Source organism: Engraulis encrasicolus, chromosome 6, assembly GCF_034702125.1.
Source record: "Engraulis encrasicolus isolate BLACKSEA-1 chromosome 6, IST_EnEncr_1.0, whole genome shotgun sequence".
Lineage (NCBI taxonomy): Eukaryota > Metazoa > Chordata > Actinopteri > Clupeiformes > Engraulidae > Engraulis > Engraulis encrasicolus.
Genome location: NC_085862.1, coordinates 424,865 through 452,364, shown reverse-complemented (window position 1 = coordinate 452,364; position 27,500 = coordinate 424,865). Strand labels below are relative to the sequence as shown.

At 46.3% G+C, this 27,500-nt stretch overlaps 1 protein-coding gene across 1 annotated transcript in view; it reads right to left on the bottom strand.

Annotated features, from left to right (window-relative positions):
* The window catches only part of LOC134450500 (retinal-specific phospholipid-transporting ATPase ABCA4-like), a 129,806-nt gene that overhangs the window by 67,540 nt on the left and 34,766 nt on the right, over positions 1 to 27,500 (bottom strand). Inside the window, exons 15-22 of the mRNA XM_063200342.1 lie at positions 16,730 to 16,906; positions 14,476 to 14,698; positions 12,626 to 12,847; positions 9,085 to 9,289; positions 6,049 to 6,129; positions 4,048 to 4,068; positions 3,654 to 3,848; positions 2,373 to 2,547 (exon numbers count right to left, since the gene is read on the bottom strand). Of these exons, the coding sequence (XP_063056412.1) occupies positions 2,373 to 2,547; positions 3,654 to 3,848; positions 4,048 to 4,068; positions 6,049 to 6,129; positions 9,085 to 9,289; positions 12,626 to 12,847; positions 14,476 to 14,698; positions 16,730 to 16,906 (1,299 nt within the window). The remainder of the gene's footprint in view (positions 1 to 2,372; positions 2,548 to 3,653; positions 3,849 to 4,047; positions 4,069 to 6,048; positions 6,130 to 9,084; positions 9,290 to 12,625; positions 12,848 to 14,475; positions 14,699 to 16,729; positions 16,907 to 27,500) is intronic.

Below are 27,500 nucleotides of genomic sequence, written 5' to 3'. Positions count from 1 at the left end.
CTTTTTCTCATTTGCAATTGGGATGGTGAATGAAAAACAGTCCCTCAAAAGTTGTTGTGGCGAGGCTGACAGCTGGGAAACTTTATCGTTTTCTCCACGGAGGCGGGGCCAGGAGGCGGGACGAGGAGACAAGCACAGGTGGAGGAGGCAAGGTCGCATATTGGGATGCAGCCACTATGGCAAAGATGGATTAGGCTGGAACCTCCGAGGCTAGCGTAAAACCACATAAAAACCATGAGTGCGTTACAATATGCGACCTTGCGACCTTGCCTCCTCCACTTGTGCTTGTCTCCTCGTCCCGCCTCCTGGCACCTCCTCCGTGGAGAAAACAATAGTTTCCCAGCTGTCAGCCTGGCCACAACAACTTTTGAGGGACTGTTTTTCATTCACCATCCCAATTGCAAATGAGAAAAAGATTCTACAATTGAGCTTTTGCAAGATATTGAAATATAACGCTGTTGTCAGCGATGTCATCATGACATATTACTTCCTGGTACGAGGAGAGAAGCAAATAGAGGAGGCAAGTGGAGGAGGCAAGGTCGTATACGGTCGCAACGCACTCAATATGTTCTCCTAGCGTCATGACAATATGTTCTCCTAGATTGTCATCAAGATTACAAAATCAGGGCAAGTGGATAAACACACTGTCGTCAAGACAACAGGTTCTTGTCATGCACTGTTCAGGGCTCCAACAAAGAAAAACATCTTTAAACATTCTTGTATCCCGAATGAAATCTCCATTGTCAATAAGCTAGGAGGAGACAAGCACAAGTGGAGGAGGCAAGGCCGCATATTGTAACGCACTCAAGCACAAGTGGAGGAGGCAAGGCCGCATATTGTAACGCACTCAAGCACAAGTGGAGGAGGCAAGTGGAGGAGACAAGGCCGCATATTGGAACGCACTCAAGCACAAGTGGAGGAGACAAGGCCGCATATTGTAACGCACTCAAGCACAAGTGGAGGAGGCAAGTGGAGGAGGCAAGGCCGCATATTGTAACGCACTCAAGCACAAGTGGAGGAGGCAAGGCCGCATATTGTAACGCACTCAAGCACAAGTGGAGGAGGCAAGGCCGCATATTGTAACGCACTCAAGCACAAGTGGAGGAGACAAGGCCGCATATTGTAACGCACTCAGAGGCCAAAGACCACGTCAACTCTTCTATATCTATAGCTCTGGGCTGCGCCAATCACAGTAGAGCAGGGAGAAGGCAGCACCAATCAGAGCAGAGCAGGGAGAAGGCAGCACCAATCAGAGCAGAGCAGGGAGAAGGCAGCGCCAATCAGAGCAGAGCAGGGAGAAGGCAGCACCAATCAGAGCAGAGCAGGGAGAAGGCAGCGCCAATCAGAGCAGAGTATTTTAAATCTGATGTAGCCCATTCATGTTGATGGGATCGCCGGCTTAACTGCACCATAAGAGCTTTGCTATGACATTAGCGAGCGTCTTAAGAAACAGATTAAGACATAGTGCTAAGCACGCTAGTCATGCTAGCGCTAATCATAGTGCTATAGCGACCAAAGGATTAGTCGAGACTTTAAACATTAAAGATGGGCCACCACGCTGCGCGCTGCTGGACTATAGAGACTTTAAACATTAAAGATGGGCCACCGCACCGTACGCTGCTGGACTATAGAGACTTTAAACATTAAAGATGGGCCACCGCGCCGCGCGCTGCTGGACTTTAGAGACTTTAAACATTAAAGATGGGCCACCGCACCGTACGCTGCTGGACTATAGAGACTTTAAACATTAAAGATGGGCCACCGCACCGCACGCTGCTGGACTATAGAGACTGCTAAATCAGGGTTGCCAGATGAAGCTGATGATTTCCAGCCGAAAAAATGCTCAAAACCCGCCAAGAAGCACAAAATCCTGCCCAATTCTATTGATTTCTATGGCAAAAAATTGGGCTAAATGCCATTTTTTCCCTCACAAGGCAATCCTAAGCAGCCCAATTGGGTGTACAACACTTGTTTGTCTGCGTCTGGAACTTTTTGTTGGCTGCCATTTTGACCAGGACTTCCTGGCAGAAGAGACACTCCTGGGACAATCCTGGTCAAATAAAGGATAAATAAATAAATAAATAAATAAAACAAATAAAATCGTACAGGATGATGGATAAATAATTAAATATAATAAGTAAGAGCGTACAGGGTGGTAGATAAATAAATAAATAAATATAATAAGTTAAAGCCTACAGGGTGGTGGATTAATAATTAAATATAATAAATAAGATCGTACAGGGTGGTGGATTAATAATTAAATAAATATAATAAGTTAAAGCCTACAGGGTGGTGGATTAATAAATAAATATAATAAGTAAGATCGTACAGGGTGGTGGATTAATAATTAAATATAATAAATAAGATCGTACAGGGTGGTGGTCTTGCCGGCTCCGTTGTGTCCCAGGAAGGAAGTGATCTGGCTCTCGTAGAAGGTGATGTTGAGGCTGTCGACGGCGGGCTGCGAGCTCCCGGGGTACACCTTCACCAGCTCCCGCACCGCCACGCCCATGTGCAGACCCACCGGGTCCGCCTCGAAGAAGGTCACTAAGACACCAGAGACATGACATGACACACAGACAGTTAGTTAGGTGTACATGTACCAAGACAGCAGAGACATGACACACAGACAGTGTGTATACGGTATGTACACAGACACCCCCATATTTATACCAACAGGGTCCGCCTCGAAGAAGGTCAGTGGCACAGCAGAGACATGACACACAGACAGTTAGTTGTTATACATGTATGTACAGTGGGGGGCAATCGCTATTAGCGCTATTCCGACACAGGGTTAGGGTTAGGGTTAGGGTTAGGGTTAGGGTTAAGGTTAGGGATGTCGGAATAGCGGCATGTAGGAATAGCGGCATGTAGGAATAGCGGCGGACGGTGGAAAACGTGTCGGTATTCCGACAATAGACATTAACGTCGGAATAGCGACATGTTGGAATAGCGTCACGTCGGACTAGCGTCATGTCGGACTAGCCACGTAACCATGTACAGTACCCGCACAGACACCCCCATATTTATACCAACAGGGTCCGCCTCGAAGTAGGTCACTGGCACAGCAGAGACATGACACACAGACAGTTAGTTAGGTGTATATGTACCCACACAGACACCAAGACACCACAGACATGACACACAGACAGTTAGTTAGGTGTATATGTACAGCTCTTTTCAAAAATGAGATATATCCATTTTATAGAATGTTAGGCCTAATTTTGCAAACTTCACGCTCCTCCTTCTCTCTCTCTATCCTGTATGTGTGTGTGTGTGTGTGTGTGTGTGTGTGTGTGTGTGTGTGTGTGTGTGTGTGTGTGTGTGTGTGTGTGTGTGTGTGTGTGTGTGTGTGTGTGTGTGTGTGTGTGTGTGTGTGTGTGTGTGTGTGTATGTACTGTATAGTAGTTCACCTGGTTCAGGTGGGGGTGGTGGGCTTCACGCTCCTCCTCCTCCCCCTCTATCCTGCGTTTCAGCTGCTGTGTGTGTGTGTGTGTGTGTGTGTGTGTGTAGTAGTTCACCTGGTTCGGGTGGTGGCGGTGGGCTGTCTTCACGCTCCTCCTCCTCTCCCTCTATCCTGTGTGTGTGTGTGTGTGTGTGTGTGTGTAGTAGCAGTTCACCTGGTTCGGGTGGTGGCGGTGGGCTGTCTTCACGTTCCTCCTCCTCCCCCTCTATCCTGCGTTTCAGCTGCTGTCGCTGCTTCTCCAGTTGCTCGCGCTTGCTCTTGTGTTTGCAGTACTTCCTCTCAGAGCCGTTACACTCCTGCATCACGCCCGACTCGATGCTGCCCCCGCCGCCGCCACGCTCCAAATCCTCCGGACGCGCCATCTCCTCCATCTGAAGCACCTCTGCAGTAGGGATGTAAATAAAATTTACAATTTAGAATAAAATCGAAACGTATCAATGTATCGGCAGTATCGGCCGGCGATTTAATCGAATCGCGTCGTATCTGTCATGAGCACTCTCTCTCCCTGGTAGCAACCTTAATTGCATTCAATTCTCTGCCACTCTGCTCACTCTCTCCCTACTCTGCCTAACGAGCTCCACCTGGCTCCGCCCTGCTCTGCTCTTGTTACCTGGCCAGCTGCACTGCATTTCCCACTCACCATCCTCACCTTGCCTCACTCTGTTCTAATTACTCTGCCAGCTGCACTGCATTTCCCCACTAACCTCTCCCAGTATATCAAGCCCTGTTTTTCAGCCAAGCCCTGTCAGATCGTCTTCAAACCCGGACCAGTAACCTGCCTGTCTACGCTCTGACTCCTGTCTGATTCCGATCCTCTTGACTGCCTCCCTGTTCTACTGCCCCGACTATCCCGACCTGCCTTCTGGACCTCGACTACTCTCTGATCTTCAGCCCCTCCGGTAACTCGATTCTGCCTTCTGTCTCTCACCACGATTATTGCCTAGCCCTGGTCTGTACTTCTGCCTGCCATTCATATTGCTTTTGTGTGTGTGTTCCCCCAGTTCTCCGACCACCAGATGAGCGAGCCCAGACGCTTCACCAGCCCGACACGCCGCTCGATCACTGGGGGACACACACACTAGGCACTTTGGACTGGAAACCCCCGGACACTTGGTGAGCCCCAGGTAACCCACAGGACCCTGCAAAACCCCAGAGCCCCAAGCACCCCTGGAACCCCTGACACCCCTGGCACTCCTAGCACCCCTGGAACCGGCACCTCCAAAGACCTCAAGATTCACTCACTCCTCTTCCCCCCTGAACCCTTCAATAAACAACTCTGAATTTGAACTTGCGCTCTTGGGTCGTCTTCTGTCCCTGACAGAATCGCATCGTATCGTATCGTATCGTGGGGCATTCTTAAGTATCGAATCGCTGGCCCCTGTGCAATGCCCTAGCTCCATAACACAATAGTAGTGGAGAAGTAATTGGAAAAAATCGAATCGAATCGCATCGTATCGTGGGGAATTCTTAAGTATCGAAGAAAATCGAATCCCTGATTTAAAGGTACACTGTGAAGGAAATGGTCAAAAAAGGTACTGCAACTATGCTGCTCATTGAAACTCCTCCATCTGAAGCACCTCTGCAACTATGCTGCTCATTGAAACTCCTCCATCTGCAGCACCTCTGCAACTATGCTGCTCATTGAAACTCCTGCATCTGAAGCACCTCTGCAACTATGCTGCTCATTGAAACTCCTCCATCTGAAGCACCTCTGCAGCACAGAGAATAGGACTGAGTATCGCAGCCATGGTCCTCTATCGATTCGATTTCGATTCTTAGGGCTTTGAATCGATTAATCACGATTCAATTCGATTCGACTAGATTAATTCCGGATCGATTCAATCTGTTCCCTTCTTGGTGCAAGGACTTCCCCCAAAAGATGCTGTTGCCTATTTTTATATAAAAATGTCAAAGGGCTGTGGCTTGACAGTGTGAACAGATTGCTAATTTGTAACAAGTAGGCCTAGGCCTAATTGACTAATACCTACTGGGTATTTTCCATAGACCTAAATTAAACAAAAACAACAAAAAATCGCTTTCGTGCCCTGTGAATCGATTATGTGAATTTTAAATGATATTGATCGATTATCGATTAAATCACGTATTTTACCCAGCCCTAATAGAGAATATAACACAACAATGACCCATCTCCTCTATCTGAAGAACCTCTGGAGCACAGAGTAGGGATGCAAACGATTAATCGATTAATCGTCTTTAATCGATCAATGCATTAATTGATTTAAAAAAACATTAATCGCAATTCATCGACAAGAGACCCAGGTGAAATGGGCACGTGAAGAGTGTGAAGAGGGGTGTGAATAGTAGGAATATTTAAATCACCTTTGGATTAAAGTGAAATTTCTGTAATGCTTTCCTATGAAAAGATATACTCACAAATCTGAAAAAACTGTGAGGGGTGTACTAACTTTCGTGATATACTGTAAGTGCAGTGCATTGTAATGTAATGTAATGTAATGCAATGTAATGTAATGTAATGTAATGTAATGTAATATAGTGCAATGTGATGTAATGTAACGTAATGTAATGTCATGTACCGTATGTGTATGCGTAAAAGCTCTTACCCTCCTCATGCGTGGGTTTCGTCTGCCTCCAGTACGAGAGCTGGAGGGGGAAGTAAAATGGCCGCCCAACGCCATATTGACCTGCAGACACAACAAGTCGGGAATATTACACACATGTCAAATGTATCAAAATGTAATGCCTTACAACAGTGTTGGGAAACGTTACTCATAAAATGTAATTCGTTACAGTTACAATAAAATACGATATCACTTTATTGTCAGCTTTCATTGAAATTCATTTTGCATCCCTGAACAAGACTTGTTTAAAGAAAGGCAAGACATACATATCACACACACACACACACACACACACACACACACACACACACACACACACACACACACACACCGCTACCCACCTGGGAAGACGTTGTCCAGGTACCAGGCGAGGGTTCCGTAGAGCAGGGCGTCGAGGCCACACACACACACTCACACACACACACACACACACACACACACACACACACACACACACACACACACACACACACACCGCTACCCACCTGGGAAGACGTTGTCCAGGTACCATGCGAGGGTTCCGTAGAGCAGCGCGTCGAGGCCACACACACACACTCACACACACACACACACACACACACACACTCACACACACACACACACACACACACACACACACACACACACACTCACACACACACACACACACCGCTACCCACCTGGGAAGACGTTGTAGAGGTACCACGCGAGGGTTCCGTAGAGCAGCGCGTCGAGGCCACACACACACACACACACACACTCACACACACACACACACTCACACACACACATAGACCGCGGAACGTATTTGAACAAGGGGGGGCCGTAAGGGGGGGGGGGGTTAGGACGGGGGGTTTGGGGAAAAAATGCGTTTCTTAGATGCAATTTCATGCATTTTAATGCATTTTTACATTAAATCTCACGCCGGACAAGGCACTGAAAAGACGACGGACGGTCCATCCTACAGAAGGACGTCTGGCTACCCCAGGCCACAATCGCAAGAGGGGGTCAGTGTCACCAAATGTTTAGGTCGGACAAGGAGCATAGCCGAGGCTATGCACGGTATAGCCTACATGGACACGCATAGGCCTACATCATCACAGAACGGTGCAGAATAAAATGTTCTGCACCTCGGTGGTCGCTGGAAACGCAACTGAAAAACGGTCGGCTTGGTTGTACCAGTAGCTTACTTAAGCTATGAGAAACACTGAACACAAAGAAGTGAACCTTCTGTGGTGTTTGGTCAGATGAGTGCTTTGGGGATAGGCTATGTTTGCTGTTTTATCGGAGCTGGGCGCGCGCACGAGAGAGAGAGAGAGAGAGAGAGAGAGAGAGAGAGAGCGGATACATCACGTTGCCAGGATGATTTTACTTATGTCCAAACAGCCAACAAAATTAAAAGAATCAAATCCACCTGTTTAGTAATCACATCAGCATGACTCACCTACACTGTCCCTTAGCCTACATTGATGGAGGTTGTAAAGATGGCTGTAACTTTCCTGGTAATCCACTATTAAAACCTTTCGATGGATAGGCCTAATGGTTGGCAGTAGGCTATTTCTTGCCGTGTGTTCTTTTTTATGGGCGGTAACACTGTACTTGGCAGCGGTGATTGTCAATAAAAAAAAATAAAATGAATAAGTGGCAACGCTTGCTGTACGTTCCCGCGGCAACCTGGCTTTTTTGCGTCGCTGTCTGCTCAGCGACATGATTAAATGATTAACCGTTTTGGATGGTTTGGTGAGACCTTACTCAACCTCGCCATGGCTATTTCTTCCGCGCGATTTTCAGTGCTGCGCTGTTGCTTGGAACTCCAGATTTTGCAACATTCACGTGCATGTCAAATATTAATATTGGTTAAGGAAATATTGGTTTAGGGAAACGCTTTATTAGGCCTACATTATTACAGCGAGGGTTGTGTTTTAAGTTTGATATTGTCCACGGGTTTTGACTTGGATTTTTTTTTTAAAGTCCTTCATTCATTTATTTTTCAAAAAGTTATCCGGGCCATGGCCCCCCTGGCCCGGCCGTTTCCGCGGTCCATGCAGGTACCATGCGACGGTGCCGTAGAGGAGGGCGTCTAGTGCCATCAAACACACACACACACACACACACACACACACACACACACACACACACACACACACACACACACACACACACACACACACACACACACACACACACACACACACACACTCACACACACTCACACACACACACACACACACTCACACACACTCACACACACACATATAAACACACACACACACACACCGCTACCCACCTGGGAAGACGTTGTCCAGGTACCAGGCGAGGAGGCCGTAGAGCAGGGCGTCGAGGCCCATCACACACACACACACACACACACACACACACACACACACACACACACACACACACACACACACACACACACACACACACACACACACACACACACTCACACACACACACACACACACACACACACACACACACACACACACACATACACACACACACAGCGCTACCCACCTGGGAAGACGTTGTCCAGGTACCAGGCGAGGGTTCCGTAGAGCAGCGCGTCGAGGCCCATCACACACACACACACACACACACACACACACACACACACACACACACACACACACACACACACACACACACACACACACACACACACACACACACACACACACACACACTCACACACACACTCACACCGCCACCCACCTGGGAAGACGTTGTCGAGGTACCACGCGAGGGTTCCGTAGAGCAGCGCGTCGAGGCCACACACACACACACACACACACACACACACACACACACACACACACACCGCTACCCACCTGGGAAGACGTTGTCGAGGTACCAGGCGAGGAGGCCGTAGAGCAGGGCGTCGAGGCCACACACACACACACACACACACCGCTACCCACCTGGGAAGACGTTGTCCAGGTACCATGCGAGGGTTCCGTAGAGCAGCGCGTCGAGGCCCATCACACACACACACACACACACACACACACACACACACACACACACACCGCTACCCACCTGGGAAGACGTTGTCCAGGTACCAGGCGAGGGTTCCGTAGAGCAGCGCGTCGAGGCCCATCATGGTGATGGAGGTCATAAAGGAGTACTGGTCGCCCTCTAGTGGGCTCGTCTGGATGTTGTCCCACTGCAGCCCCAGCCCCTGCTCCTCGTAGCGAGACAGGTACTCCGTACCGAAGCCAAACGCCACCTGCGACAGCAGACTCTGTGGAGGAGAACAACATGTATTGATACATACATAAGCACTGTGGAGTACATTATACAGAGAGTAGACAGCGGGACAGGTACTCCGTACCGAAGCCAAACGCCACCTGCGACAGCAGACTCTGTGGAGGAGAATGTAAATTATATACATATACGTACATAAGCACTGTGGAGTAGAGCAGTGTTTCTCAACCAGGGTGCCGGGGCACCCTGGGGTGCCGCACGCCTCCTTCAGGGGTGCCGCGGAAACATGGCTGACCCGAAATTATGTGAAATTGACCTAAATAAATAGATGAATTATGTAATATAAAGTATGTAATATTATACGTAATTGTCTAAATTAATAAATGAATGCATAGCCTGTCTGAGATAAAGCTGCAACTTCAAACGTCTCCAAATGTGTTACTTTTCTAAGCTTGTGTGGTATCGAATGCGATGCCATGTTACGGCTTTGGTGGTTTGGGGTGCCTTGAGATTTTTCATGAATTGAAAGGGTGTCCCGCCTAAAAAAAGGTTGAGAAACACTGGAGTACATTATACATAGAGTAGGTAGTGAGACAGGTACTCCGTACCGAAGCCAAACGCCACCTGCGACAGCAGACACTGCGGAGTACACTGCCCTACAATTTCAGAACGCAGTATAATTCAAGTCAAGAAAAACACAAAATGGCTGGTAGCTCAAACAAGTCGCAGTATCTTCTTAAAGTATATTTGTTGGGTGCTCTTGGATGAAGGGGATCAGTTCAATTCAAAAAGGGAAAAATCCAGGCAACTCCAGGTGGAAAAAGAGGAAGTCCATTAAAAAGCCTTTATTGTAATAGGGCTAAAACATGATTAAAAAAGCCAACATGTTTCGACCGCACTGGTCTTCATCAGGGCTTTGTCATCAGGACAAGGAGCCAGGCCTCACCTATAAGGTGACACAAGGGTCATGTGACCCCAAAGTAAACACCCACCACCCTTCCCAATGCATACTTGAACACCTACTACATACTAGACCATCACAACTATGATATTAAAAAGAAACATAAGCAATAGAAAAAAATGTGCAGTAGAAAAAATATATAGAGTAGGAAGCACATCACGAGCCCATTACTTATACATTATAAAAAATATATTATAAAAAACAAGTGAAGTCAATATCCTCGTTTAACCCAGGATGTTCCATGGCCTCTAGGTGATGGATCCAGAAAGTTTCTCTCTGATTTAGTTTTTTTAATCTGTCACCACCCCTCACTAGCGGTTTCACATGTTCCACGCCTTGTATCCTGCGGTATAATTCGAAATGGCAAACTGAGAAAAAAGGCTTTAAAGTTTCCTTTCTGGCCACGCAACTGTGTTGGAGGTAAAGTGGTGATGACACTTCCATATAATACTTTTTTTATGGTGGAAATTTATGCACACAAGAAAAAAGCAAAAAAACCCAACATTCTCATTACTTTTTAGCTGAAAAATCATTATACTGCGTTCTGTTGTGGTATTACTGTCTACACCAAAACCACGGTGTCAATGGAGAAGTGCAGTATAATGCGCATTATACTGTGTTCTTGGCTAGTACGACGTAACCTCCTAAAACCAAAAAGCGCAGTATAATCAGTTTTTATAGTTTTTTTCCGAAACGGGACCAAGTTGGACCAAAAAAAAAACTTTAACACAAGAAAAAGAAGGTATTTTATTGCCAATTTCCGGTCTAAACCCATTTTCGACCATTTTCAAGATACTGCGTTCTGATATTGTAGGGCAGTACAGTATATGACATCATCAATACCTCACTACAAACTGGCATATTCCCTGATTGTTTGAAAGAAGCAATTGTAAATTGTAAAACCCTTATTGAAAAAGAACTACCTACTGTATACACACTGGTGCTGAACCAGTGCAGGGCCATGTCTAATCTACCATTCATGGATAAAATAATAGAGCCATACCTTATCACCGATATCACTACACCGCGGGGTCCCCCAGGGCTCTATCCCGGGACCGCTATTGTATCATCTGTACATGATGCCACTTGGACTAATGACCAGGAATAATAGCTATGCTGACGACACACAACTCTATTTATTTATATCCCCAAATGACTATGCTCCTCTGAAATCACTATATCTTGCATTGACCAAATTAACAACTGGATGTCACACAATTTCCTCCAACTGAACACAAATAAGACGGAAGTAATTATATTTGGAAAAAAATGAAGAGAGTCTAAAGATTGCTACTGTCCTCAAAGCAAAGGATCTGAGAGCAAAGGACTCAGTGAAACACTGTGGTGTCTAAACTTTAATAGTCACATGAAAGCCATTACTAAGTCTGCTTTCTAGCATCTAAAAAAACATCTCTCAGCTCAGAGGCCTTCTGTCGAATCATAACCTGAAGAAGCTAATGCTTGCCTTCATTACTTGTAGGGTCGATTGCAATAGGCTTTTTACAGGTCCCTCCAAACAGTCCATAAACCCGCTTCAATTAATCCAAAATGCTGCAGTTAGGGTTCTTGCGAAAACAAAGAAGTTTGACCGAAATAATTCCAATCTTGAGATGGCTGCATTGGCTCCCTGTGTGAACTACAGAATTGATTTGAAGGCACTGCTCATAGTTTTTAAATCTTTAAATGGCATGGGTCCCAGCTATCTACTTGATATGTTTCAGAGATACGCACCAACCGACATAGTAATAGTAGTATTTTGAAGAAAAAAAAAAAAATATATTTTTTTTTTTTCTTCAAAATGCTACTATTACTATAATGAAAAGATAAAAAACACTATTTGAGGCACTCATTACTAAAGTTTAAAAAGCCTTTATTAAATACTGGCATGCACTGAGGTCAAAGGTCAATAGAGAAGAATTTGCTAGTAATTCCAAAGGTAAACACAAAGGTCAATAGAGAAGAATTTGCTGGTAATTCCAAAGTAAACACAAGCTGTGGAGAAGAATTTGCTAGTAATTCCAAAGGTAAACACAAAGGTCAATAGAGAAGAATTTGCTAGTAATTCCAAAGGGAAACACAAAGGTCAATAGAGAAGAATTTGCTAGTAATTCCAAAGGTAAACACAAAGGTCAATAGAGAAGAGTTTGCTAGTAATTCCAAAGGTAAACACTAAGGTCAATAGAGAAGAATTTGCTAGTAATTCCAAAGGTAAACACAAAGGTCAATAGAGAAGAATTTGCTAGTAATTCCAAAGGTAAACACAAAGGTCAATAGAGAAGAATTTGCTAGTGTGTGTTAACTCACAGCTCCCAGCTTCATATCCCTCGTCATGCGTTCCTGCCATGCGAAGGCGAGTATGTGGGGGAGGTAGAGTGTGTGTGTGTGTGCGTGTGTGTGTATGTGTTAACTCACTGCTCCCAGCTTCATATCCCTCGTCATGCGTTCCTGCCAGGCGAAGGCGAGTATGTGGGGCAGGTAGAGTGTGAAGTATATGATGCCGCTGCAGGAAGCCGCCAGGTTGGCCTTGTTGAAGAAGACGCTCAGCAGGAAACACTGCATCAAGGTCGCCAGCGTGAAGGTCATCAAGAACAGGAAGAGGACGACGGGGTTACTGTAGTTCAGGACCTTGCCGGCCTGGAGAGGGGAGAGGAGAGGGGAGAGGAGAGGAGAGGAGAGAGGAGAGGAGAGAGGAGAGGAGAGGAGAGGAGAGGAGAGAGGAGAGGAGACAGGAGACAGGAGAGGAGAGAGGAGAGGAGAGGAGAGAGGAGAGGAGAGGAGAGGGGGACAGAAGGAACAGAAAGTCAAGTGGAGTTAAGGGCCGTACACACACGTCGCTACTAGTTACTCGCTCAGCGAATTAAGTCAATAGAAGGAGAGGAGGGGACAGAAACAGGACGTCAGGTGGAATTAGATGTTAGGGATGTGTGACGGAGGTCATCTTGCACCTGTTCACCCCTCTCGGGGATCGAACGTGCAACCTCGTCAACTACAACGGTCCGGCAATGGGAGACACAGTACGATACCGCTGGGCCAAGAGACTAGCCTCTCGGCCCAACGGCACAAGACTGTATGAGGCTATTGGAGGGAGGTTTTACCAACGTTCCACGCCAACTCTGTACTAGTTAGCCTCCGTTACAGATGGGAGTCGATATTTGAATATTAAAATATTCAATTTAGGATAGCATAGTCCTTTTGAATTTGAACATTTGAAATGTCGGTTTAGAAATAAAAATGCAGACACCACTTAAAAAAATGTGTACGGGTCTCCTTTACTGTCCTGTTAAGTGACAATGAAGATAAGTGCAAAGTTTCATTTAATGTCATATGTCAAATGTCAAATGTCATAAAAATTTGCTCAGCAAATATGAATGGATCGTCGTCTTTCCTTTTCAACACAGAAAGTCCCATGCACTCTGTTTACAGCCAGAATAACATTCAAATATTATTTGAAAATTCGAATAGTGGCCATCATGAGCATGCTGTTGATGAAACATCTCCACCCTCCCTCCCTAGCGACCATCTCCATGAAACATATCCACCTCCCTCCCTAGCAACCATCTCCATGAAACATATCCACGCTACTTCCTTAGCGACCATCTCCATGACAACATATCCACCCTTCCTCCCTCCCTAGCAACCATCTCCATGACAACATATCTACCATCCCTCCCTAGCGACCATCTCCATGACAACATATCCACCTCCCTCCCTAGCGACCATCTCCATGAAACATCTCCACCACCCCTCCCTAGCAACCATCTCTAATACCTATGCACCCTCCCTCCCTAGCGACCATCTCCATGACAACATGTCCAGCCTTAGCCTGATAAACCAGCCTAAATGGATTGGATGTCTAATTTGCAGGCAAATGCAGACAAAACATTTAGCCGTCCAGCAGTTGGCACTGGTTTTCCAGGCTAATCCACCTCCCTCCCTAGCGACCATCTCCATGACAACATATCCACGCTACCTCCCTCCCTAGCGACCATCTCTGCTACCTCTCCCACACACTCATCCCTCTCTCTTACTCACACCTCATCCTCGACTCAGCTATCTGACCCCTATCACCAACATCTCTACACACACACACACACACACACACACACACACACACACACACACACACACACACACACACACACACACACACACACACACACACACACACAAACACACACACACACAGTCATCTACCTCCCCATCTCTCTCTCTCACACACACACACACCCTCCTCCCCTCCCCCTCCCCCTCCCACTACTCACCACAATGATCCAGGTGAGCAGGCCCGTGCTGGCCGTCATAATGATGATGCTGTCGATGAACCACGTGTACCAGATGACGGCGTTGGTGACGCCCATGGCCTTCAGGGTCTCCTTCAGTCGCAGCTCCTTCTCCAGCACGATGCTCTTCACCGTCATCGACACCGAGTAGATCCAGGCCAACACCATGAACATCGGGAAGCAGCGGTTTAACGTGATCATGAAACTACAGGAGAGAGGAGAGGAGAGGAGAGGAGAGGAGAGGAGGAGAGGAGGAGAGAGGAGGAGAGGAGAGGAGAGGAGAGGAAAGGAGAGGAGAAGAGAGGAGAGGAGAGGAAAGGAGAGGAGAGGAGAGGAGGGGAGGGGAGAGGAGAGGAGAGGAGAGGAGAGGAGAGGAGATGGGTGGAGGAGATGGGGAGAGGAGAGGAGAGGAGGGGGAGAGGGGAGAGGAGAGGAGAGGAGAGGAGAAGAGAAGAGAGGTGAGGAGAAGAGAGGTGAGGAGAAGAGAGGAGAGGAGAGGAGAGGAGAGGAGAGGAGGGGAGGGAGAGGAGAGGAGAGGAGATGAGAGGAGAGGATGGGGGGGAGGAGAGGAGAGGAGATGGGGAGAGGAGAGGGGGAGAGGAGATGGGGAGAGGAGAGGAGAGGAGAGGAGAAGAGAGGAGAGGAGAGGAGGAGAAGAGGAGAGGAGAGGAGAGGAGAGGAGAGGAGAGGAGGAGAGAAGGAGAAGAGAAGAGAGGGGATGAATGGAGAAGAGGAGAGGAGAAGAGAGGAGAGGATAGGAATGGAGAAGAGGAGAGGAGAGGGGAGGAGAGGAGAGGAGGTTAGAGGAGGAGATGAGAGGAGGCAGGAGAGGAGAGGAGAGAGGAGATGAGGAGGTGAGAGGAGGAGGTGAGAGGAGAGGAGAGAGGAGAGGAGAGGAGAGGAGGAGATGGGGAGAGGAGAGGAGAGGAGAGGAGAGGGGGATGAAGAGAGGAGAGGAGAGGAGAGGAGAGGAGAGGAGAGGAGAGGAGGAGATGGGGAGAGGAGAGGAGAGGAGAGGAGAGAGGAGGGGAGAGGAGAGGAGAGGAGGGGACGAGGAGAGGAGAGGAGAGGAGAGGAGAGGAGAGGAGAGGGGAGGAAAGGAGAAGAAAGGAGAGCAGAGGAGAGGAAGAGGAGAGGAGAGGAGAGGAGAGGGGGATAGAGGAGAGGAGAGGAGAGAGGAGAATAGAGGAGAGGAGAGGGGAGAGAAGAGGAGAGGAGAGGAGAGGAGAGGAGAGGAGAGGAGAAAGGAGAGGAGGATTATAACTTTATACTAACTTTGTATTATAACTTTAGCTATACCGCTATTTGATTATATTGTAACCTTACAGGTCTTCCACATAGCATGGGTATGGCATCTGCTGCATGTAGACCCCTAGTGGCCAGTCGGTGCCGGTGTGCATTATAGTGTATTTATTATATGGTTGTGACGTCATCTGTAGAATTTCATTTCAACGGGGCTCCCCAACGTTCGGACGTCTGTTATTTTTCGATAACGGACGGGTTGGTCTATAACAGACCGCTGTCAATGGCAACAAGACTTTTCACTGCTAAAGCGACTTTTCAACAAGACTCTAATCAGCTGCTGTGATAGTAGACAGCACCCGTTGTCCTGGCTACCGCTGTCAATGGCAACAAGACGTTCACTGCTAAAGCCACTGGCTTGTATACAAGTCAGTGGCTAAAGCGAATGTTTCATATCACTCCGCAGGGGGTCCGGTCTTTTGTCACTGTAATCAGCTGCTGTGATAGACAACACCTGTTGTCCTGGCTACCTAGCTGTTGCCTAGCGGTGTTCCACAACGGCACTGTTTTGTTTTGCGCAGCAACAATCTTAACATTAAATAGGTCTAAAGAAATGTCCCCGCCATGTGTGAATCATTTAAGTATATCCATATAATAAGCGGGTTAACTTTCGGCGAGTCGGTCGCTTTGTGGAATAGCAGCACTTCAGAGAGAACAAGACCCCTCCGCTCCGCGTCGGGGTCTAAAGATTCTCTCTGTCGTGCTGCTATTCCACGGTAGCGACCTTCTCGCCGAACGTTAACCCTTACATAGTGAATGGTTTTCACATGTATGATAACTTTAGCTATACTGCTATTTGAGTATATTGTAAACGTACAGGTCGTCTACGTAGCATGGGTAGGGCATCTGCTGCATGTAGACCCCTAGTGGCTGGAGTATTATCTAGATGTTTTTCATATTCATTATAACTTGGTTAAGTATATTGTAAACGTACAGGTCGTCTACGTAGCATGGGTAGGGCATCTGCTGCATGTAGACCCCTAGTGGCCAGTCGGTGCCGGTGTGCAGCTTGAGGATTCCGTGCTCCACCATGTCCTGGAGGTAGGCGAAGCCGCCCCAGATGTAGCGCATGTCCTCCAGGGGGTCGGCACGCGGCCCGGGGTCCCAGTACCTGGAGCAGAGAGATAGAGAGATAGAGAGAGATAAATAGATAGATACAGTAGATAGATACAGTGGATAAATATTACATGAAAAAAAAGAAAATACATGAATACATGAATATTAAATGATTTGCCCTTAACCAGTACCAGTAGAGTAGGCTACTATTTTGTTTTGTAAAAAATGCGACTGGCAAAGGGGGGCATGCATAGCAGTGTGGAGAGGTAATGAATTAATGATCAAATGTAGCTACACTGATCTGTGATAGGTCTGTCAGCGCATTAGGTCCAACCCCCTATGGGCGGGGTTGAAAGGGTGGGGAAAAGGCTTGTAGTCTCAACAGAAATTCACCTCTCTTACACTTCCTCCTACCATGATGCAAAATGACGATTTTTACATCATTGTAGGAGGAAGTGTTAAGAGGTGAATACGGATTTCTCCTGTCTCAGGGGGAATTGAGAGAGTGTTGCATGACCATTCAAAAGTATGACTGGGTGTCTAGCAATGGAAAGCCTAATGCAAATGAGTTGAGTGTCCCTTTAAGGACTTTGGGAAAAAGGACACTTGGACTTGGACTTGACTTGGGAACAACATGGACTTGGACTTGACTTGGTCAAATGTGTCGTAACTTGTGACTTGACTCAGACTTGATTGGAGGGACTTGAGTCATGTGACCTGTAAATTAGTGACTTAGTGACTCGGTTCCATCTCTGGGAATCAAAAATGAATTAACTAATTGTAATAAGTTGTTTTTTCAACTTCACCAAGTAACCCCGTGTGAACAAAGACCCCAGGTGAACTCACTGCCCCTCTCACTCTTCTTAAGACTTTCCCCTCCTCGGAATCCTGTCTGCCTCATCCTCCACTCCACTCCTCCATCCTCCACTCCAACCCCCACTCCTCCACTCCACCACTCCTCTCCTCTATCCCATTCACTTCCCCACTCCTCCACTCCTCTCCTGTATCCCATTCACTTCCCCACTCCTCCACTCCTCTCCTCTATCCCCCACTCCTCTCCTCTATCCCATTCACTCCTTCGTTCTCTAGTCTTCCCTAAGAGGATAAACAGCTGGATCTCTGCTTGCCCACCGGCAGCAAACACAAGCTGCTTATCGGACCCCCCCACCCCCCCCCCCCCCCCCCCCCCCCCCCCCCCCCCCCCCCCAGCTAAGGTCTCAGTCTCTCTGCTCTGCTTACGAGACCCCCAGCTAAGGTCTCAGTCTCTCTGCTCAGCTTAAGATGCTGTTTATACATTATACATACAGTACCTGGGTATTTTGATAAACGAACATTTCTCTTCTCTACGCTTAGCAACATATTTTCGTTCACATCAAAGGCAAATACGCATAAATATGCTGTTGAGAGCTGTCATAAATACGTTAAGCCTGTGCGCCGTCAGTAGAGTGCCATTCAAGTCTCCGTTTATTTCCGTTTATATACAAAATTTGGAGCTTCGTTTATAGAGGGAAAACCTTCGTTTGTTTGTGAGCGAAAGGCACAACCGAAGGGGAAGGTCTGCGTATATCAAAATACCCGGGTATGTATAAACTAGACCTAATGCTGCGCTTACACCAGAGATGACCTACAGTATGCTACAGTATGCTTCCAGAGTAGCTGAGGTCACTGAAGAAGTTTGGCCATGAATTCACTTTATTCACTCTGGACGTGACATTGACGTGTTTGATTCAGCTAATCACATAACAGCTCTGGCTTGACAGCCTGGGACATTCGGAGATATGAACATTCCAATTGGTTTTCGCTGAACACCATCACAGCTCATTACCATAATGTTAGCTTGACTTTATACGTTGAAATTCGCTCTGGACGTTCAGGTCTCTGCACTCCTGGCGAACCCTCTTTGGTCGCTGTAAGGCCAATTTATACTTATTGGCGCTGACGGTTGCAGAGCCTGTGCAACCGTCTGTGCGCGACCACACCCCCCGCGCAGAGGCTCTGCAACCGTCATCGCGCGCCTCAAAAAAATCCTGACTACGCGACAGACGGTTGCGAAGGTCGCAGAGAAAAGGCGCTGTGATTGGTCGTCTCGATACTTCCTTCTTCTCGTGGCGGCACAGTTCTCCGGTAGTTTACGAGAGCCAAACTGTCAATATTCTGTGGAATACGAACACTTTCTTTCTAGTCTGTGTAAATAAATGAAGCTACAATGACTGAATTAGTAAGTAGCAAACAAACACTACATCAGTTTAGCACTCGCAGCACAATGCCTGCAGTCTGACTACTGAACTGTAGCCTTGTAGCTATGTAGCCAAACTTAGCTAACGACATGAGACCTCGTGCGCAGATCTATAACATCAACAGTGGTTAGCGACCGTAAGCAACAGGCGCCGTTGCTGAACTATAATCTGCCCTTTAGTCGCCAACCCTCCATAGAGAAACAATGACCTCCGTCGCTCAGTTAGCGAAGTGTACACGGGTCAAAGACGTCCAAAATGAAATTGTCCTTCAGTGTAACGGACACCTTCTGCTGACTGTAACTGTAAAAAAAGAGCAAAGAAATCCTGCACACTGTCCATTCCACCAACAAACTGTAGTACAACGTTTCGGTCATTTACCTGAAGAAGGTCGGATGACGGAAACGTTACCTGAAGAAGGTCGGATGACCGAAAGTTAAAGTTTGTTGGTGGAATGGACAGTGTGCGGGATTTCTTTGCACTTGACTGACAACCCCGCTGGGATAACATCCTACGCACCGGCCCAACTACAGAGGTGTGCAAAAGCGTCTTTATTGAACTGTAACTGTAAAAAAACATGACTTTTAAATTGTTTCAAGTGAATGGATGACAGACGAGGCTTTCATGAATTCACTGGAAAAAATAAATAAATAAAAAGAGTCGTGTTTTTTTACAGTTACAGTCAGCAGAAGGTATCCGTTACACTGAAGGACAATTTCATTTTGGACGTCTTTGACCCACACTTTGCATTACTCTTCTCTTCTCTGCTCAGCATAGTGCAGCATAGTTCCGTTGGCCCATTGCTTCCGGGTTCTACAATTGCAAGGGGAAGGGGGGGGGGGAATCCCCCTTTAGGCAGACCGGACTCTTCTATTCAATGCTAGGAGTATTATGATACGCAACTTTAGGCAGACCGGAACCTGGTCATGTTAGGTGTCCATAACAACCTATTACATTGGCATATCTCTATATACTTAAAGAATCTCTGGCTTTACTCTTCTCTTCTCTTCTTTGCTCACCGCAGCGCAGCGCAGCATAGCGCAGTACCTGATCCCCTGGCTGCCTCCCTGCTAAAGCTAAGCTCTTTATTCAGCCAAAATGGGTGATGCCCAGAGCAGGCTACAGGTCAGCTGACCTGCACCTACAGCCAATGGCCTCGTTTAGCCTACATGACACATTTAATGCAGAATAGACTCAATTGAATTCTGAATTAAAACTTAATTCCGCTTTGAAAACATCATGAAAACACTTCACAATTCGGAATTATAAGAAATTGTGATGTAAACTCGACAGAATTATTCATTAGAATTAAAAACACTGTGTAAAGAGTGCACAAAGATACATGTAGGTGGCCAGTGATGTAAGTGATGTATAGGACTGGGTACCGAAATTCGGTTCCTTAATGGAATTGAATGAAAGGCTAAGGTTCTACTTGGCATCGAAACGTGCCTTGGCTGTCGGTTCCACATTTCGGTTCCTAGATGTCCATCACGTCAGTTATCATTTCGCATTTATAATCCCAGAACGTTAACGCAGTCAGAACGGCAGCCGCTTCTGGCAAAAAATCTGGTAACATTAATTGTGATCATTCTGGGTTGCAGAGACTGCTGGCAGGCTACAACCCCCTTTTAAACAGGTCGTCAAATCATCTATGGATACTAACGCTGTTACGAGAGAAACTACCATCAGCCCTTAGTGGTGGGTGCGCGCATTCTCTAACGTTTTGGATTACACCGTGAATCATTGCAAAGTTTAAATTTCATGTCAATAAAATGTAAACTCATATCAGAAGCATCAGGTGAGCTCAGTCACTTCTGGCCGCGAGAGACTTTCTTTGTGCCACGGAAGGCAGTAACGTGTAGCCTATTATTGAAACTGAAGACTTGATTTCTTCTATGTGGATATTTTTTTTCCGTTTGGTATCCTATAATTACGGACCATGCAAAGAACTCGAAACAGAGCGCACCCAGTGCTTCACTGCGTGCGTAACAAGCTATAGCCAAGTCGCCTCCGCCCGTTCCCCAAATCCGCCCGCCTACTTATAAGTGATGATAGTTAATTATGTATCCACTGTTTAAGTCAGGAATGGATATCGACATGATACGGAGTTCGTATGCATACAATTTGAAACGGTGATGACATTTAAAACTGGGTCAAACGGCCATAAACAGCATTGTAATGAAGGGTGTCGTAATGGCAGCATGAAGGTGGAACTTTAATTTCACGACGACATTCTGGCTAAAAACTTGCCCTGGCTGCTTCCCTGTTTCGCTTTAGGACTACAAGTGTGAACGAAATAAGCAAAACAGCATGAAGGAATAACAGTAGGCTAACGGAAATACCGACGTGACCTGAAATCAAGCGGGCGGAATTGGGAGCCTTTCGCCGGCGAATTGTGCTGAAACTAGATTTTGGACATGCTGGACCTTATCTCCAAATTACGATAGAAAGGGCCACCAATGTTAGCTAATATTGCTCATTACCTCATCTACACAGTTGCCGCTATCCAAAAATATACGATAACATAATCAAATAGTATTTGAAATAGTGACATTATCACGTTCACAGTGAAGTGATCAGTGAAGTGGGCGGAATTTGGCGACCTTACTTGTTTTAAAAGTGTTTGCAAGAACAGCATACCTGTTAGCTACAAAAAACTGCAAAATTGCCTGATTTTAAGACAAAAGTTGGAAAAGTTTCAACAGGCCAAATCCTGACAGTCAACGGGACGGCAGTGACAGGTCAGACAGTACACCATGCTTTTCCATTTAACAGTCCCTGCGCGAGGCCAAAATCCCCTCACACAGGGCATGTTTTAAAAGGAGCGTGTGCAGCGTAAAAAATGAAATATGAGTTTCTCCTTGTTGTTTTGCCGCTCAAGTTGTCTGGGGCTGATGCAAAACTTCATGCTGGTTCAGTTTGTAATCAGGTAAATTCGCACGATTGTCTGCGCGATTGCCATGAACATCGACATGACTATGACCTGATGCTCCGATGCAAAGATGCACAACCACGAAATGGATAGGGTTGGATTTAGATTGTAGTTCTCAATTTAAAATAAATTCCCGGGAACTTCAACTAGATAATGAGGTAGGCTCGGTGGTCTTTTGAGATTTTTAAACATTTCGTTCAGTGTTTATAAATTAGGAACCGAAAATGGCACCATCAGGAACCGGCATTGAAACGTAGGTTCTGGAACCGGAACCGAAACCGAAAAATTCTGATCGGTACTCAGCCCTAGTGATGTATGATATGTGCTTTTCAATACACAGCCTACCATATGAAGGAAAAAATATAGTGGGTCCCATTGAATGGATTTGTGTTGCTATTTGTTACAACTTTAACATTAATTGGCATTTTCTTAAGTCCTGTCTCAAACTTGAGGACAAAATTAACCAAAAGCAGGAAATAACATTGTTGGCTATAATTATAGCACAGAATATATTATTCATGATATGCATACAGTATGAAGTACTTCATTGGAAAATTATGTATATCCATTTTGGAACATTTTGGAAAATTTACATTTTTGTGTCGGGCATTGCATTGCACTGCATTGCAAAATTAATTTTATATACAGTTAGGGCCATAAATATTTGGACATCTGCACAATTTTCGTCTTTTTGGTGCTGTACACCATCCCAATGGATTTGAAATGAAACAAACGATATGTACATTAACAGCAGACTTTCAGCTTTAATATGGGGGTGTTTGCGTCCAAATCGAGTGAACTGTGAAGGAATTATGACATTTTCTATCAGTGCCACCCCATTTTTAAGGGACCAAAAGTAATTGGACAGTCTAGTATTTATACATCAAACTTTCAATTTTTAATTATTTGGTTGCAAATACTTTCCAGTCGGTTACAGCCTATAATTTGCAATCCATAGACATCAATAGACACTTGGTTTTATCTCTGGTGATGCTATGGTGAACTCTCTATTGCAACAGTCTTCAGTTCCTGCTTATTCTTAGGGTATTTTCCCTTCAGTTTTGCCTCCAGCAAGTGAAATGCTTGCTCAACCGTACTCAGGTGAGGTGATTGACTGGGCCATTGAATAATATTCCACTTTTTTGGTGTAGAAATGGCTTAGTGGCTTTCAGATGAAGCTTTGGGTCATTGTCCATCTGCACTGTGAAGCATTGTCCAATCAGTTCAGAACCATTAGGTTTAATATGACATGATGATGAAAATCTTCAGAATTCATCCTGTGGCTTTTGTCTGTAGTCCTCATCATCAATAAATACAAGGGGAAAATAGTATTGACAGATATGCATGCCCACACCATGACACTACCACCACCATGATTCACTGATTGGGTGGTATGCTTTGAATCATGAGCAGTTCCTTCCCTTCTCTATACTCCTTTCTTCCCATTACCCTTGTACAAGATGATTTTTGTCTCCTCTGTCCATAGGATGTAGCTCAAGACCTATACAGTCTTTTTAAGACGTTGTTTGGCAAAGCCAAATCTGGTATTGCTATTTCTGATGCAATCAATAATTTACATCTTTTAGTAAACCCTCTGTATTTCCTATGGTGAAGTGTTCCTCAATGTTCTTGATCTTTTTCTTGATTGTTGCCTTGGACATGTATCCACCGTTCACCTGGACACTGTTCTACATCTGGCCAACTGTTGATGGGTTTTTGTTCACCAGATACAGAATATTGTCTGTCATCCACAGCATTTGTCTTCCATTTCTGCCAGGTAATTTGGTGTTGCTCTGGTATTTATTTTTTTCCAACATTCTGAACTCTTGAATTAGTCATATTCAATGTTTCCCCATCTCTCAAATGGGTTTGTTTTGATTTTTTTCAACCTCATGATGGCTTGCATCACTGATGGTGACAGGTGGACTTTGGATCTCATGGATATTCCGTAAAAATATATGGAAATGCAAATGGAACACTTCAAATGAACACTAAGACCTTGTATTGACATCTTGGTAATGGTGTAGTAAGGGAATAACACACATCTGACTGGAAAATAGCTGAGAAGCCTACTGTCCAATTACTTTTGATCCCTTGAAAAGTGGGCAACACACACAAAAAACGTTGCTATTTCATTCCTGTTTATGCGATATGGATTTTAACACCCTCACATTAATGCTGAGAGTCTACAGTTAATGCACAGCTTGTTTGTTTTATTTCAAATCCATTGTGGTGGGTATAGGGTGGAAAAGGATGATAATTGTGTTGCTGTCCAAATATATCTGGCCCTAACTGTAGGTTTGCAAAGTACGTACTCAGAATATTTGAATGGCAAAAATTCACCCAAAAGTCATGAATGGCACTTTTGACATATTGTAAAGAAACCTCATATTTATTACATGGCTGGTTTTATTCTGTGGACTGTTGACTTGAATGGAGTTCTACTTGCAGGTCTGAACATTCTGAATGATGGATGTGTGACAACAATATCAGACTGCGGTCCAATCACTGGCTGGTACAGGTCATCTTCATACCACTCCCAATTAGGGCTGCACAATATATCGAAATCGCGATATCAAGAGTGGCGATATGCGTATCGCGAAAATGCCTTGATTATCACAAACAAGTAAAACATTTCTGTGCAGTCAAATCACTTGCTGAATGTCACAAAATGCGCAAGAAGCCTGACATGTAGCCAATCAAACGGCTATATTTCTAAATATCGTTTAAATATCATTATTGAGGTATTGCATGCTGTTATCGAGTATCCACTTTTTTTCTGATATCACTCCACTAATCCACTCGGCAAGGACTCCAGTCACTTCCTATTCAACACCACCTGATGCTGTTGGGAAACACGACTTCCAGAATGGCAACCAGCTCTTTGGACCATGTCTCTGGTTTGGAGTCCTGATAGCAGGGCCAATTTTGGTCCCCTAGGGGAAATTCTTTCTCTGCACTTTATCCCATTTGGACTAGTGAATCACATTGAAGTACACACACTAGTCCATAGCAGTGGGCTGCCAGCTGAGCGGCGCCCGGGGAGCAGTGTGGGGGTCAGGTGCCTTGCTCAAGGGCACTTCAGCCGTGGTCCAGTGCTGTTATTATCTAGCTAGGCTACCGCCACAACAACTCAGCGAGGGTTGGTCTAGCCAATTCATCATGGAAACCCGTTTGCCTCTCAGAGGGCCAGATTAACCTGCCTCTTCCGAATGCTTCTGTTTGCTAAGCGTCAATCAATCACATCACTCTGACGTACGCGTATCAACAGAACCTGTTTGATCTAGATTCTAGAACTGGAGCGTTGATGCTGTAAACCAGGGGTGGGGAACCTTTTTCATTCGAGGGGCCACTTCAAATTACTCCGAGGGCCATAAAAGTCCTCCGAGGGCCGTACTATGAACACAAACCAGGATTTCCCCCTGCACTTTAGGCCTATATTGAAGGTAGACACCTTTAAAACAGACCCCACCTTCTCTAGGTCCCCTGAATATGACTTAATTGTATTGGAAATGTAATTTCTAAGCTTCCTTTACAAAATATGTCATATTTCATGTGAAACTGCATAACATTAAAACTATTTTGGGGGCCTGATAAAACAGCCTCAAGGGCTGCAAACGGCCCTCGAGACATAGGTTCCCCACCCCTGGCCCTCGAGACATAGGTTCCCCACCCCTGGCCCTCGAGACATAGGTTCCCCCACCCCTGGCCCTCGAGACATAGGTTCCCCACCCCTGGCCCTCGAGACATAGGTTCCCCACCCCTGGCCCTCGAGACATGGGTTCCCCACCCCTGGCCCTCGAGACATGGGTTCCCCACCCCTGGCCCTCGAGACATAGGTTCCCCACCCCTGGCCCTCGAGACATAGGTTCCCCACCCCTGGCCCTCGAGACATAGGTTCCCCACCCCTGGCCCTCGAGACATGGGTTCCCCACCCCTGGCCCTCGAGACATAGGTTCCCCACCCCTGGCCCTCGAGACATGGGTTCCCCACCCCTGGCCCTCGAGACATAGGTTCCCCACCCCTGGCCCTCGAGACATAGGTTCCCCACCCCTGGCCCTCGAGACATAGGTTCCCCACCCCTGGCCCTCGAGACATAGGTTCCCCACCCCTGGCCCTCGAGACATAGGTTCCCCACCCCTGGCCCTCGAGACATAGGTTCCCCACCCCTGGCCCTCCAGACATAGGTTCCCCACCCCTGGCCCTCCAGACATAGGTTCCCCACCCCTGCTGTAAACGATAAACATGCATCTACGGAGCCATTTGGAAACACAATGTTGTGAATAATCCTCCACATACAGCTACTTACAACCACCTGATGCTGTTGGGAAACATGAAACATGAATTCCAGAACGGCAACCAGCTCATGGCCACCAGGACCATGAGTGCGTTTTAATATGTGACCTTGCCTCCTCCACTTGCCTCCTCCACTTGCTTCTCGTCATGATGACATCACTGACAACAGCATTATATTTCAATATCTTGCAAAAGCTCAATTGTAAAGTCTTTTTCTCATTTGCAATAGGGATGGTGAATGAAAAACAGTCCCTCAAAAGTTGTTGTGGCGAGGCTGACAGCTGGGAAACTTTATCGTTTTCTCCACGGAGGAGGGGCCAGGAGGCGGGACGAGGAGACAAGCACAAGTGGAGGAGGCAAGGACACATATTGGGATGCACCCCATGTCTCTGGTTTGGAGTGCTGAAGTCAACAGACTATTCAATTGCCCAATTTGAGCCAATTTTGGTCCCCTAGGGACTCTCTGCACTTTCTCTGCACTTTATCCCATTTGGACTAGTGAATCACATTGAAGTACACTCACTAGTCCGTAGCAGTGGGCTGCCAGCTGAGCGGCGCCCGGGGAGCAGTGTCGGGGTTAGGTGCCTTGTTCAAGGGCACTTCAGCCGTGGTCCAGTGCTGTTATTATCTAGCTAGGCTACCGCCACAACAACTCAGCGAGGGTTGGTCTGGCCAATTCAACTCAGAGAGGGTTGGTCTGGCCAATTCATCCTGGAAACCCGTTTGCCTCTCAGAGGGCCAGATCAGATTAGTCGACCTCTTCCTCTTCCAAATGCTTCTGTTTGCTATTGGACGAAGCGTCAACCAATCGCATCGCTTTGACATACGAGTATCAACAGAATCTGCTTGGTCTAGATTCTACAACTAGGGCGTCAACGCCGTAGACAATAACATGATTATACTGGGCCAATGGAACCGCTTGGTTTTCGGGTTTTTAGGTTTTTAAACGCTAGTTTTACACTCCTCATCTTGAGGAAAGTTGAAATTGTAGATGGGTTGGCTAGACTATTTCTGAGAAGTGAAATACTGTGCAGCTTCGCAACGAGTATTGAATGAGCCCAAGCTAATGATCCTCACCATCCCAATCATTAAACTTTACACTCTCCATCGTTATCATGCTGATGTTATGTAGGGGGAGTTCAGGTAAACTGGGCCAATTTTTTTGCATATAAGTTAATGGAAAAAAG